This window comes from Schistocerca piceifrons, chromosome 1 (genome assembly GCF_021461385.2).
Source record: "Schistocerca piceifrons isolate TAMUIC-IGC-003096 chromosome 1, iqSchPice1.1, whole genome shotgun sequence".
In the NCBI taxonomy this organism is placed as follows: Eukaryota; Metazoa; Arthropoda; class Insecta; order Orthoptera; family Acrididae; genus Schistocerca; species Schistocerca piceifrons.
The window spans coordinates 607704965-607720140 of record NC_060138.1 but is presented as its reverse complement, the minus strand read 5'-3'; the positions used below and the strand labels follow the sequence as shown (position 1 = coordinate 607720140).

Below are 15176 nucleotides of genomic sequence, written 5' to 3'. Positions count from 1 at the left end.
TAGCAAATATAGATTTGTCGCTTGATTATTTAGAGTTCCACTCTTGGCATTTAGAGTTTCCCTCTGAGCATTCAAAACTTCACTCTGGGTTTAAATCTAATGAGGTTAACTTAAGACTCTGAGCATTTAAAGCTTCACTCTGGGTATTTGAGAATTTATCAAACTTAGAGACGCACTCTGAGCTTTGATTAAATTTACCAACTCAGCCCAGTCACGTGTTTCTTTGCTAACTCTCATAGCCATAGCTGTTTCTTGAGTGTCCTCAATCCTCAATTTGTTGTATATGCTTTAGCCCTAGTAAGCATTTAAAACTAACTTTAAATACTATAATTACACAATAAAAGTTCACTCAACAGTATGTATCACTTCGCACTAAAGTAATGAAGTTTTGTTTCACGCTCACCTGGCGTAGTAGTCTCGTTGCGTAGGTGAGTGTTGGATGTAGGTTGGTTTCCACATCTGCATCCCCACGAGGTGTGTGAGAGCCGTATACTTCCCGCACTAGCTCTTCTTGGTTGAAGTGTTCTACGCATATTTCTTCTTAGACAAATGCGTCAAAATCTTCTTTCCTGTTTTATAGCTCTGAATTTTCCATGTGTTCACCATTTTTCATTCAAATTTTACTTCATTGGATACTTGAAAATATTCCAATGTTCCAGAGTAAGTCCCTTTTTGTGGTATGTTTTGTTGCTAGGGCAACACGCAACAACTTCTTCTCTAGTTTTTGACTTAAAATTCCCATTTTCTCGTGTCCTTTCACGCAGGTCGCCATGTTCTAACATTTTTTACGGCGATTTAAAGCAAGAAGTCAATGTACAAACTTCCCACTTCTTTTATACAAAGTGACTTACATGAGATTCACTGCCAATCTTCTTTGCTGGCTAGCTGACTGCTAGGAAACTCTCTTGACTTTGTCTCTGTAGAATGATGCTAGGTATGGGAATATTTAAGCCTCTTTCTCTACTTGTGAAATAAGTAGATACACGGACTTTACTTTTTGTTAACCAACGGTATATTTGAACTCCTTACAGAATAAAATTCTTGCTTTTCACATACATGTATGACTTCCACTAAGTTACTCACTCCGTCCAATGTCAGAAACAAATTTAATTACGTTTATAAAAGAGTTGGTTTAATAACCATGACTTTTCACATTAATCAGAAAAAAGGTCTTGCCTTTACCAAGGCTGGATTAAGTGTTTTCAAGATTACTTTTTCAACTGTTCTTCTTTCAAAACAACAGTCAGTGACACAATAGGCACAGAGGTGCACGAAAACTCCATGGTTCTTCTTCTGAAACATCTATGGATTGCCTGACAAGTACTTGTCGGTGCCATTCGTCCATCGTGCCTACTTTCTTCCCGCGACTAATTTTAAACCTACACGCACAAACGTGATGTGCAGTAGGTAGGATTTTACCATCCGACACTTGTATCTAGAATATTGTGTGTTTGAGACAGTAGAAGGCTGAGTGGTTCTAGAATTTCCACAGAAATTCTCGTATAAACACCAGTCTTGCTTTGCAAGATGATGGCAGAGCTCACCATTTGTAGCGTCGTCAACAGGACCGACTTCAGACCTTTGCTACAGAGCCAGCTGGAGGGTTTGAATAAGAGTTTCATACAGTTCTGCAACCATGTAGGCTGCAGATTCCTTGACTTGCTCTGTAGGATGGTGGGTTTTTATGTTCCGCTTAATAGTTCAGTGGACCACCACTAACAGGAAGTGGCTACAAAGCTAACGGGCCCTATGTGGAGGGCACTGGCCAGCTTTAGAAGTTAGAGGGCCTTTTAGAAACTACCGAAACTAACCGTGTTCGCCTCCGAAAGGAGAGATTAAATACTGTTGGTGGCAGAGTGTTTATTGCCATCAGAAGCAGTTTACTGTGCAGTGAAATTGAAGTAGATATTTGTTGTGAATTAATATGGCTAGAGGTTATACTTGACATCAGGAATAAATTAGAGTCTCATTTCAAACAGGTATCTCACTTAAACAATTACAGTTAGAGGCAACTTCAATCTATCCTCAGTATTTTGGTAAAATATATATGTTTAAAGTTGGTGGTAGGCATAAAATGTAATCTGGAATGATATTGAATGCTTTCTTAAAAAATTATATGGAATAATTAGTTCACGGGACCACTTGAAGCGCATATGGTTGCAAGAACATACTTGACCTCCAAGCAGCAAATAATCATGAACAAATAGTTAGCATCATGATGGATACAGGGATTAGTGACCATGAGGTGGTTGTAGCAAGACTCAATGTCGTAGCATCAAAATCCACCAAAAATAAACACAAAATATATATGTAAAAATTCACTTGATGCTTTCCTAAGAGACAGTCTCTACTCCTTCCAATCTGATTATGAAAGCATAGATTGGCAAAGTTTTACATAAGCTTGAAATTTAATGCTAACTTCAGTGCAAGATGCTTTTAATAGTTTCCACAACGAAACTCTGTCTTGAAATAGGCCAGAAAATACAGAGAGATTCTGGTTGTATGTGATGTAAATATTCTAGAATTCGAATCAGGGGCAACTGCCAACATAAGAAACTCAGTGTAGCAAAGCAGCTTAAATCATTTACTAAAGGCAAGATCTCTGTACCATATTGTTTACCAGTATGGTTCCTTTCAGAATATGCTGATACATTAGCTCCATACTTACCAATCATGTATGACTGTCCACGCTTTGAAAGATCCATACCTAAGGATTGAAAGTTGCACAGATCACCAGTACCCATGAAAGGAAATAGGAATAAACTGCTGAATTACACACCTGTATCACTAATGGCAATTGGCAGTAGGCTTTGGAATGTACACTGTGTTCGAACATTATGAATTATTTCGAAGGAAACAATTTATTGACAAATAGCAAACACAGATTCAGAAAATATAAATCTTGTGAAACACATCTAGCTCTTTATTCTCATGAAGTAATGAGTCCTATTGATGTGAGATGTCAAATTGATTCAATATTCTTAGATTTCCAGAAGGATTTTAACACCATTCCTCACAAACAGCCTCTAATCAAATTGCTTGCCCACAGAATATCACATCAGCACTAAAAGGAATCCACTGGATTTTGTTGACATGATAAATCACACAAATTGAAAGGCAATGAATTTGACTAAATAATTAGGGATTACAGTTACAAACAACTTAACAAGGAACAATCACATAGATGTTGTTGTGGGGAAAGTGAACAAAAGACTGCGATTTATTGGCAGAACTGTTAGAAAATGCAACAGAGTATCATCTCATCTGTGGGACGGGATTTGTGGTTTTCTGTCAGAAAGGTCACAGTTTGTAGTAATTGACAGAATGTTATTGAGTGAAACAGAAGTAATATCTGGTGTTTTCCAAGGAAGTGATACAGATCCTCTGCTGTTCCTGATCTGTATGTAAACAATTCAGGAGACAGTCTGAGCAGGCCTTCTAGATTGTTTGCTGATGATACTGTCATTTATGTTCCTGTAAAGCCACCAGATGGTCAAAACCAGTTGGAAAATGATTTGGACAAGCTATCTGTACGGTGTGAAAAGTGACAATTTGACACTAAATAATGTGAAGCTAGAGGTTGTCCACACCAGTACTAAAATGACTCCACAGGATTTTGCTTGCATGATAAATCACACAAATCAAAAGACTATGAATTCAACTAAATAATTCGGGATTACAGTTACAAATAACTTAACATGGAATGATCACATAGATAATGTTGTGGGGAAGGTGAACAAAAGACTGTGATTTCTTGGCGGAACAGTTAGGAAATGCAACTGGCTGACTGAAATGACTGCATACATTACACTTGTCCGTCCTCTTCTAGAGTATTGCTGTGCGGTGTGGGATCTGCATCAGATAGAATTGGCAGAGGACATTTAAAAAGTTCATTTTGCATTATTGTGAATTAGGGGACAGAATGCCATGGATATGATAAGAAAATTGGAGTGTCAGTCTTTAAAACAAAGGCATTTTGCATTGCAGCTTGCTCTTCTCATGAAATTTCAATCACCAACTTTCTCCTCCGAATGCAAACCTATTTTGTTGCCGCCCATCTACATAGAGAGAAATTATCATCAAATAAAGTAAGAGAAATCAGTGTTACATGGGAAAGTTTAAGTGTTTTGTTTTTCCCATGCACTGTTTGAGAGTGAAATGGTGGAGAAATACCTTGAAGGTGGCTCGACAGACCCTCTGCTGGGCACTTAATTGTGAATTGCAGTTCTCACATAGATGTAGATTAACAGTTTTTTGTGTGATATGTCCATGCTTAACTATTTGTATTGATAATTTTTTTGTTATGTGAGAATAGTAACCATATACAGGATCAGATTATTTAACTTTTCTATTATCTTATTAGCATTATGGGAAATGGGAATACGGATAACTGTATACGCAAAAAACTGTTCCCATAAATGTCTATAGATGCATATATTTCAGCACAAAGAAAGATATGTGTGTACTCTGTACAAGGTACAATGGCTGACTGGAACAGTAACATGGTGGCTCATCAGAGCAGTTAGCGTTCAAAGATCATGCTTTATGTGGTTTGTGTGACCTATCGACGCCAGAGCATGCTCAGCCAAATCCATATTTGCAAAGTCTTATTGAATTTAACAATAAATAATTGAGTTCACTATTTATTGTTGTAAAGCAAGGAAATAAATTATTTTTTCCTGAAATTAAAATTAGTGTAGCAGTATTTCAGAAATGTCAGCCGTAGCATACCACGCTCACTATCAACAATGTCTTTAATAGGACAGCTATCATTATTAGCTGAAATGCCTTTCCTAAATCTGCCTAATGTCAGAAAGCTATATATATATATATATTCATTAATGCCACTAAATCTGTGACCAGCTTGATGCTTCTTTTATTACTGACTAGAATTCTCTCGTGTCTTCCTTGTTGGCCATTGCTTCTTCCCTTCATTATTGACTCTGGCTTTTCTTAATTTTCTCCGTCAGTGTATTTTTCCATAAAATAAAAATTTTTCCAGGAAATAAAAATTTTTCCAGAAAATAATTATGCATCTGCTGATAGACATTCTTGGTCAAAAAATATATTTAAAACTAAAAAATAGTCTGTTCAGTGGCAAAGGTACAGTAAGTTGTGCTCTTGTTCAGTGGTTGCCACTTTAATTGTGTTCTCTTCTTTGTAATTCATTTTCTACTTTTGCTCATAATAACAAAAAGATAGATACTGTCTACAGGAAAATTAAAGAGACCTTTGGAGAAAAGAGAACCACTTGTATAAATATCAAGAGCTCAGATGGAAACCCAGTTCTAAGCAAAGAAGAGAAAGCAGAAAGGTGGAAGGAGTATATAGAGGGTCTATATAAGGACGATGTACTTGAGGACAATATTATGGAAATGGAAGAGGATGTAGATGAAGATGAAATGGGAGATATGATACTGAGTGAAGAGTTTGACAGATCACTGAAAGACCCGAGTTGAACCAAGGCCCCGGGAGTAGACAACATTCCATTAGAACTACTGACGGCCTTGGGCGAGCCAGTCCTGACGAAACTCTACCATCTGGTGAGCAAGATGTATGAGACAGGCGAAATACCCTCTGACATCAAGAAGAATATAATAATTCCAATCCCAAAGAAAGCAGGTGTTGACAGATGTGAAAATTACCGAACTATTAGTTTAATAAGCCATGGCTGCAAAATACTAACGCAAATTCTTTAAAGACGAATGGAAAAACTAGTGGAAGCCGATCTTGGGGAAGATCAGTTTGGATTCCGTAGAAATATTGGAACACGTGAGGCAATAACGACCCTACGGCTTATCTTAGAAGCTAGATTAAGGAAAGGCAAACCTACGTTTCTAGCATTTGTAGACTTAGAGAAAGCTTTTGACAATGTTGACTGGAATACTCTCTTTCTAATTCTGAAGGTGGCAGGGGTAAAATATAGGGAGCGAAAGGCTATTTACAATTTGTATAGAAACCAAATGGCAGTTATAAGAGTTGAGGGGCATGAAAGGGAAGCAGAGTTTGGGAAGGGAGTGAGACAGGGTTGTAGCCTCTCCCCGATGTTATTCAATCTGTATATTGAGCAAGCAGTGAAGGAAACAAAAGAAAAATTCAGAGTAGGTATTAAAATTCATGGAGAAGAAATAAAAACTTTGAGGTTTGTCGATGACATTGTAATTCTGTCAGAGACAGCAAAGGACTTGGAAGAGCAGTTGAACGGAATGGATAGTGTCTTGAAAGGAGGATATAAAATGAACATCAACAAAAGCAAAACGAGGATAATGGAATGTAGTCGAATTAAGTTGGGTGATGCTGAGGGTATTAGATTAGGAAATGAGACACTTAAAGTAGTAAACGAATTTTTCTATTTGGGGAGCAAAATAACTGATGATGGTCGAAGTAGAGAGGATATAAAATGTAGACTGGCAATGGGAAGGAAAGCGTTTCTGAAGAAGAGAAATTTGTTAACATCGAGTATAGATTTAAGTGTCAAGAAGTCGTTTCTGAAAGTATTTGTATGGAGTGTAGCCATGTATGGAAGTGAAACATGGACGATAAATAGTTTAGACAAGAAGAGAATAGAAGCTTTCGAAATGTGGTGCTACAGAAGAATGCTGAAGATTAGATGGGTAGATCACATAACTAATGAGGAGGTGTTGAATAGTATTGGGGAGAAGAGAAATTTGTGGCACAACTTGACTAGAAGAAGGGATCGGTTGGTAGGACATGTTCTGAGGCATCAAGGGATCACCAATTTAGTATTGGAGGGCAGCGTGGAGGGTAAAAACCGTAGAGGGAGACCAAGAGATGAATACACCAAGCAGATTCAGAAGGATATAGGTTGCAGTAGGTACTGGGAGATGAAGAAGCTTGCGCAAGATAGAGTAGAATGGAGAGCTGCATCAAACCAGTCTCAGGACTGAAGACCACAACAACAACAACAAAAATGTTTCTTTCTTCTTGTAATATAATGCAGTCCTGCCCCCCAAGAAGCTGTCATACTAAACCCACATTGCTGCAGTAGTAATTTGGAGCTAGTTAAATTGGAGTGGGAGTATTACGTTTTACCTTGAAGCAAATGGCATAAATGGTATACTAAGTCACACTAGTGCCAATAAAGGGCTGGAGATGACTGGAAACATGTTGTCTGGTTGTACAAGTCTCGTTTCAAATTGTATAGAGTGGATGGATGTGTACGGGTACAGAGACAATCTCATGAATCCATGTCAGCAGGGACTGTTTAAGCTGGTGAAGGCTCTGTAATGGCGTGGGGTGTGTGTAGTTGGAGTGATATAGGACCCCTTATACGTCTAGATACAACTCTAACAGGTGACTCGTATGTAAGCATCCTGTCTGATCACCTGCATCCATTCATATCCATTGTACATTCCGACGGACTCGGGTAATTCCAGCAGGACATGAACATTATTGAGCATATCTGGGATGCCTTGCAACATGCTGTTCAGAAGAGATTTCCATCCACTCTTACTCTTTCGGATTTATGGACAGCCCTGGATGATTCATGATGTCAGTACCCTTCAGCACTACTTCAGACATTAATCAAGTCCATGCTATGTCATGTTGCAGCACTTCTGCATGCTCGCAGTGCCCCTACCTGTCATTAGGCAGGTTTACCAGTTTCTTTAGCTCTTTAGTGTAATTGTGACACTGCTAACAATAGCATTGGACATGTTGGCAGTATGGACACTAAATCAATAAAGTTTGCTTCTCTCCTCACTTTCGCATTTTGTCGTTATCTTTTGATGACAACTGAAACTGAGGCAGTAGAGATACAAATGTTCAAGCAAGCTTTTGGTGAATAACAAAATACGCCAAGACAAAAAATATTGGTGTTACTGCAAATTATGAAACTGAATAAATCAATTTACAGTCCAGCAAATAAAAGTGTTTCCATTTGCATGTCTTACTCATGGTTTATAGTGTTTCTCTTTTTGTTCCAGTTTCAATATACGGCAACTCAGCGAACTGGTGAAAGTGCTCGATATTTTACTATAGGGCTGTTTGGACGGAGTGGCAGTCTGCACGTGTGGTTTCCAGAGCCACTTGCTAAAGATCCAGTGCTGAGGGTACAGTCACAAATCTTTTCATAAAAAAAAAAAAAATAACAAGACAATATTTCTATAGTTAAAAGTATTATTTTTTTGTTATAGTTTTACAAATTGTGTGATCGTTGGCGTACACAAGTTGATAAGAATCCAGCTACAGTTCTACAGAAAAGGAAATTTGAAAGAGGTCCTGAAATGCTTGCTGCATTGAAGAGGATAACCACGCGTTTAGGCCTCAATGGGACAATAGGTGTTGGTAAGTAATGTGTAATTTCTTATTTCTTTCATTAGAATCCCCCACCTTGACCACGCGCCCTCTTCCTCTGCCCTCGGCAACCAAGAATTGGGGCGGTAACAATATTTTTCTGTCAGCTAATGTAGTACATTTTAGTGTTAAATATCAATCTGTCTCTGCTCCAACAAGAGAAAAAAATACTATTTCAAATCAAAGGGATTTCCAAAGCAGTAGTAGAATTTTGAGGAAAACAATAAAGTGAAGAAAAGCAGAGTATGTGTTGAAACCAACCCCTCCCCACTTTGTCCTGCTACAGAAAAAAAGAATGGGGTACCTTTTGGAGCAGGGGTAGCTAGGACACAAGGGTCCTGGAGTAAAGGTACTAGGCCTTTAATACAAATGACAGCTCTGCCAGAACACATTATAGACGGCTGTAAGATTAGTAATAACAGAGAATATTTCAGCTATGTGGCTTTATCCACTCGCACATCAGTCAATAGCTCATATCCAAAACTTCATTTGCTAAAATAATTCATTGGCATATGTTGGCCCCAAACATTAAATTTGAAAAATATCAGAAATAACAACCACTGGGTTACCACTACAGCCCCACAACAGACAGTTTAACGGACTTTTTACTCAGTACAATTAACCCAGGTGTACAATACCTGTTAATTTTGGCAACAATGTTTTACATTTGCTCACAAGGACACAACTCAGGAGCATACCCCAAGAGTGCCACATTTCTAGCCAAACCTGCACAAGACTCCGCACAACCTGAGTCTTTCAGTGCACAACAGTGCGAATTTTATGAAAAATAGCTGATAAATTCTCCAGGAGTGATACTAACCGATAATGTTACTATTAATCTAGGAATAGTAGCTCACACTCTGCACACCCAAACTTTCAGGTCACAGGCCTAAATGGCTTGTTTCATCCTCGCGAAACAGCACTGTGCTGAGCCCCACTGCTTTCAGTGTTGGTTCACTGACACCCTCCATGAGTCCACAACACTTTTCCACTGTGGCATGTCACGAGTTGTGTACTGACTTGTCTGCTGTTCCCTGTGCTTTATCCTTCTCCTATTGCAAGTCACTCTCCTCCTCAAAACCCCGTCCTTGTGACCTCACATGCCCTCTAGTTATACATCCAATGCTACAATTATTGCTGATGCAAATTAATAGCCAAAGAACTCAGTGACACATGTCACACGTAGCAGGTCAGTATCCAGTAATTGATTCTGTTGCACAAGTACTTTGAACAATTTCTTCAGTTGCTTATGTAATACAGTGACCAAAATGTAGAGTGTTGATTATTTGTTGTAAACTGGTTGGCAGAATGGAAAACAAAGGAGAGCTAGGCCAAAGGGTTTCTAGTCTCTTCAATTCCCACATTCCATTCTGCGTTTAAACATAACTTTCTGGTTGTTCCAGGCAAATATACCTCAGATGCTAGTAGAATCTGGTATTGGTGGTGTAGTTGTGGGAGCTTTGCAATGTTTTTGTGAGATAATGTAACATAGTTTGCTGCTGACTACAGATGATTGCCATTAACAGTTGAAGTGACTACAGTTCATTATGACTTCTGTGTGCAGCTATGATTGTGGGAATTTTTTTTCACTCTGTATTTAGTACACTTCATATTATTAAGAATGCTGCTTGTTTCATGCTGGTACTGGCAGGACTCGGGCCTAAGTGCTATTCTCTCAAGGTTCTATAATACCTATGTCTTTCTATTCACAAAATCATCCACCACGTTGCATTGGTGAATCGTGAAATACAATAATTTTAGTGCACTATGTAAGAGCTGCTCTCAAGAATCGCTACCTCCTCTGAGAATATCACAGCAAATCTTACCAATAGCTTGCGTATCCTTAATAAGTTCTGAAGTGAAAGAGTCTCACAAAATATTGGCATAATCAATGCTATCACATATTAATATAATAGAGGGAAACATTCCACGTGGGAAAAATATATCTAAAAAGAAAGATGATGAAACTTACCAAACAAAAGCGCTGGCAGGTCGATAGACACACAAGCAAACACAAACATACACACAAAATTCTAGCTTTCGCAACCAATGGTTGCCTCGTCAGGAAAGAGGGAAGGAGAAGGAAAGACAAAAGGATATGGGTTTTAAGGGAGAGGGTAAGGAGTCATTCCAATCCCGGGAGCGGAAAGACTTACCTTAGGGGGAAAAAAGGACAGGTATACACTCGCACACACACACATATCCATCCACACATACACAGACACAAGCAGACATTTGTAAAGGCAAAGAGTTTTCTTTGCCTTTACAAATGTCTGCTTGTGTCTGTGTATGTGTGGATGGATATGTGTGTGTGTGCGAGTGTATACCTGTCCTTTTTTCCCCCTAAGGTAAGTCTTTCCGCTCCCGGGATTGGAATGACTCCTTACCCTCTCCCTTAAAACCCATATCCTTTTGTCTTTCCTTCTCCTTCCCTCTTTCCTGACGAGGCAACCATTGGTTGCGAAAGCTAGAATTTTGTGTGTATGTTTGTGTTTGCTTGTGTGTCTATCGACCTGCCAGCGCTTCTATCACATATTAAGATTTTTTCGGCACATAGAAAGTCTTTGCTTTCCTCTGCTGCTGTTGTGGAAATTAAAAGTTGTAATTCATAGTGTGGTTTATTGTTGGCTTCTGATGAATGAAATACCTGATTTATGTAAACCCATCTGTGATAATCCAGGAAGGTAACAGAATGTGTATTTGCCTACAGTGTTGAAATTTTAAGCTAGTAATGTGTCATGGTTATTTGGTATCATATAATTACATAATAGCTGTTAAAGGTTTGATAATTTGCATAAAGTTTGAGATCTCACTGAGTGGAAAACACTGATTTACTTCAACATAACTTTCGTAATCTCAAGTGGGAGACATCCGTTGGTGTACAAGATCATCATCCCAAATTGATTGAAATAAAAATCAAGTGTTCTTTGTTAAGTAAGACAGTTGATGGTGATGACCTCACTTATTGCTGTTGAAACCAAAAACCAGTTGCAAAAACACAGTGTTTAAAATATGAGTTGCGAATAATAGACCAAGGTGATGATAATGTTATTACACCATTGATAAAAATTAAGGTTAAATACTCTCAAAATAAATACAAGTAAATTGGCACACAAAGCACTGGAGTGGAAGTTCAGCATTTTGCTCACTAACTCTCGCTCGAGCACATCACACTCAGGCATGGCATAAATGAGTATGAATGCTTGGAGCAGGCAAATGAGATACTGTGGGGAGCTTACACAGTCTTGCAAGTTCACTGCTCTGTGTGTCTCTAGGCTGGTGTTGCTTCTGACATACTCCGCCCAGATGATTCATTCACTTCAAGTCAGTTATGCAGTAGACATGTATTGCTGCAGGATAATGTCTAATAATGACTTAATTATGATGCATAAGAGAAAATAGCTTGTTTTAAACAATAAGAAAATTTGGAAATAGTTTAAAGTTTCATAGGAAAACTAAGTAAGTATAAACTTTTGTAATCGTGGTCAATATCAGGATGAAAAATCACGTTGCTGTTTATTATAACACCACCTGCTTTATTGATTCAGAGTTACCTATATTTAAATTTTGCTGTCAAAGAAATCAGATATCTAACAGGAACAAAATTGCTTCCTTATACTTCTCTGTTAGTGTTGTAATTAAAATGAATTGTCAAGTCTGCTTCGTCTGTCTGATATAAAGTTTCCTGCAGACTGAAATATCTTTTTCTGGCCACATTTGATGCTGGAACACAAAACATCCTTCTTGCTAAATTAGAGACCTTGGGAAATTGCCTGGCCTAGTGTATGGGGACTAGACTATCAACAGGCACAGCGTTGGGAGGCTGTGAGGCTGGGAAGTGGATGTGTGTGCGTGTGTGTGTGTGTGGGGGGGGCAGGGGATGCGGAGCGGAAAAGGAAAGGAGCAGAGAAGGGGAAAGACAGGTGGGTACATTAGCAGAGGGCACCACGAGAGGGTGGGAGACGAGAATAGGGAGGAGGTGATAGGACAGAGGGGTTGGCAACTGTTTGGTGGAGAATGTGTGGACGGTAGGTTACTGTAGGTAGAGGCTGGGATAATTTCATTAGTGGAAAATGTGTTGCAAGGATAACTCCCATCCGTGCAGTTCAGAGAAGCTTGTGGTGTAGGGGAGGATCCAGATTGCTCGTGTAGTGAAGCAGCCATTGAAATGAAGTGTGTTATGTTCAGCTGCATGTTGTGCCCCAGGGTGGGATACTTTTGCAGTTTGGCGATGGCCAATCATCCTAGATCATCCTGGTGGACATTTTGTTGGTAGTCATACCATTATAGAAAGCTGTACAATGATTGCAGCAGAACTGGCATGTGACATGGCTGTTTTCACAGGTGGCCTGGCCTCTGATGGGGTAGGACAAGCCTGTGACAGGACTGGGGTAGGAGGTACAGGGTGGATGGATTGGGCAGGTCTTGCACCTTGGTCTGCTGCAGGAGTCATGAACCAGGATGTAGTGTAGGTGGGTGGGCAACAGAACACTACTTTAGGAGGGGTGGAAGGATCTTGGGTAGTATGTCCCTCCGTCCATGGCACAATAATCAGTAATCAAAGCCCTGACGAAGGATGTGGTTCAGTTGTTCCAATCCAGGTTGGTATTTGGGGATGAAGGGGACTCTCCTTTATAGCTGATTCTTTTGCACCGTCTATCCAACAGTTTCCATCTCCTCTGTCCTATCATCTCCTCCCTATTCTCATCTTCCATCCTCTTTGCATGCCTTCTTCTGCCAATGCACCTGCCCGTCTCTCCTTCTCCCCTGCCCTCTCCATTTTTATTCCCCCCACACCCCTCCCCACCATGCTGTCACTCAGTGTCCCAACACTCAGCCTCGTCTTGTGACACTACACCTGTTGACAGTCTACTCCTTACAGGCTCTGACAGACAGTGATCTCCTCTCACCCTGCCAGTATTATGCTATACCTTCCCCTTCCCTACCCCCTCCAGATTGCTGCTTCAGTTATACGTAACAGTTGCATTCTGGTCTGAGCTGCAGGAGATAGTGGTCATGTATGCCTGAGGTGTACTTTCCTTTGTGAATGAATGTGTGTGCACACTTCCTTTTCTGATGAAGGCTTTGGCTGAAAGCTAATATGTAAGTGTCTTTTCATTTATGTACAACTGAATGTGCCATCTTTACAGCGAGCAGTGATTTACCTTACATTGTTGGTATTCCAACTTCGAGTTTCCATTGTTTAAACGGAATTTTGGGATACTTCTTGCCTTGAAGCACTTCCGTTACAACTTTAATGGCTCTAAAAATGCCACAAGTTCTTTTGCAGTATTGTTATCATTACCAGTAAGATTTTCATAGACTCCCTTCTGCCCAAGTATTTCCGCAATTTTATCGTACTGTCTAACTACACACTGTAACAGTCGAAATAAGCTCTTCCATCCAGCCAGTGTCTCTTGCTTCAAGCTCTTTCTATATTGAACTCGTGTCACTGTTTATTCTTATTGGACATTAATGAAAATATCAGAATAAAAGCAGTTTTGGTTCCGAAGTTATTCAACATCAGTGATGCTTTTCACCCTTTTGGCGCATCATCAGATTGTCTATAAAAACAAGAAACCCATCAGTTAGAAACAAATAGAGGAAGGGGCATAATCTTATCTTGTATGACTAAATGTATAAAATGAACTAAAAGCAACAGAAACGTACCTAAAAGTAGCTGGATATGTACCCCATCCACCATAAAGCTATATAAAATGAAAAATGGATGCAACAGTAACTGGATATGTTATCCATCCAACATAAAAACATATGAAATGCAAAGTGGACTTAGTTAAAAGAAAAGAAAAAACCACCAATGTACCATCAGGAAGGTGGCAGAAAAATTTCAATGACTTATCACATGTCACCTTCAGCACACCAGCTGACTCCACAATAGCAGTTCAAAATGGGGCCATGCTTACAAAATAAATACAGTATGAACCACACTCAACAGTGTCCATTTGGTACATGCACAAATATTACTGTGACAGATCAGCATGTGAACATCGCATATAGTGTAGCCAGAGGTGCACAGGTGGTATGCATGACCAAGTAAAGCGTATTTATAAAATATAAAAATTTCCACAAATAAATTGCAGTGCATATATGCAAACAGTAGATTATCTAATACACTTCAAAATAAAATTTTTATAGTGGTGATCATCATTCACTGGTTTGAAAAATACACACACACACACACACACACACACACACACACACACACAGACATGATCACAGTCTCCAGGTGCTGAGGCCAGACCAGACTGAGAGCAGCCATGGATGATTGGAGAGGGAACTGGGTGGTGTGGGTAAGGAGGAGGCTGGGGTGGGGAAGGGAGGAATAGTGGCGTAGGGATGGGGGAAGATAATATGCCGCTTGTGGGTGCATACAGGAACGAGGTGGAGAGAGAGTATGGCAGCAAGATGGAGTTGGGAGGTTAGACAGAGGGCATAGGAAGGGAGAAGTAAAAAGACTGTGGTGTGTTGGTGGAATAACAGGCTGTGTAGTGCTGGGATGAGAGCTGGGAAGGGGCTACATGGGTAAGGCCAAAAACTGACAAATGTTGAGGCCAGGAGGGTTACGGGAATTTAGGATATATTGCAGGGAGAGTTCCTACATGCACAATTCAGGAAAGCTGGTGTTGGTGGGAAGGATCTAGATGGCACAGCTGTGAAGTGGTCATTGAAATTAAGAATGTTGTGTTGGACGGCATTCTCAGCAACTAAGTGGTCCAGCTGTTTCTTGGCCACAGTTTGTCGGTCGCCATTAATGCCACAGTTTGTCGGTCGCCATTAATGCCACAGTTTGTCGGTCGCCATTAATGCGGACAGATAGCTTGTTGTTTGTCATGTCCACA

General features: G+C 39.7%; 1 protein-coding gene across 3 annotated transcripts in view; it reads left to right on the top strand.

Moving 5' to 3' along the window:
• LOC124787601 (multiple inositol polyphosphate phosphatase 1) overlaps nt 1-15176 on the top strand; it is a 218652-nt gene that overhangs the window by 121666 nt on the left and 81810 nt on the right. For all 3 annotated transcript variants that reach the window (XM_047254362.1, XM_047254369.1, XM_047254355.1), the window contains exons 5-6: nt 7947-8072; nt 8157-8307. In XM_047254362.1, coding sequence (XP_047110318.1) covers nt 7947-8072; nt 8157-8307 — 277 coding nt within the window. The remainder of the gene's footprint in view (nt 1-7946; nt 8073-8156; nt 8308-15176) is intronic.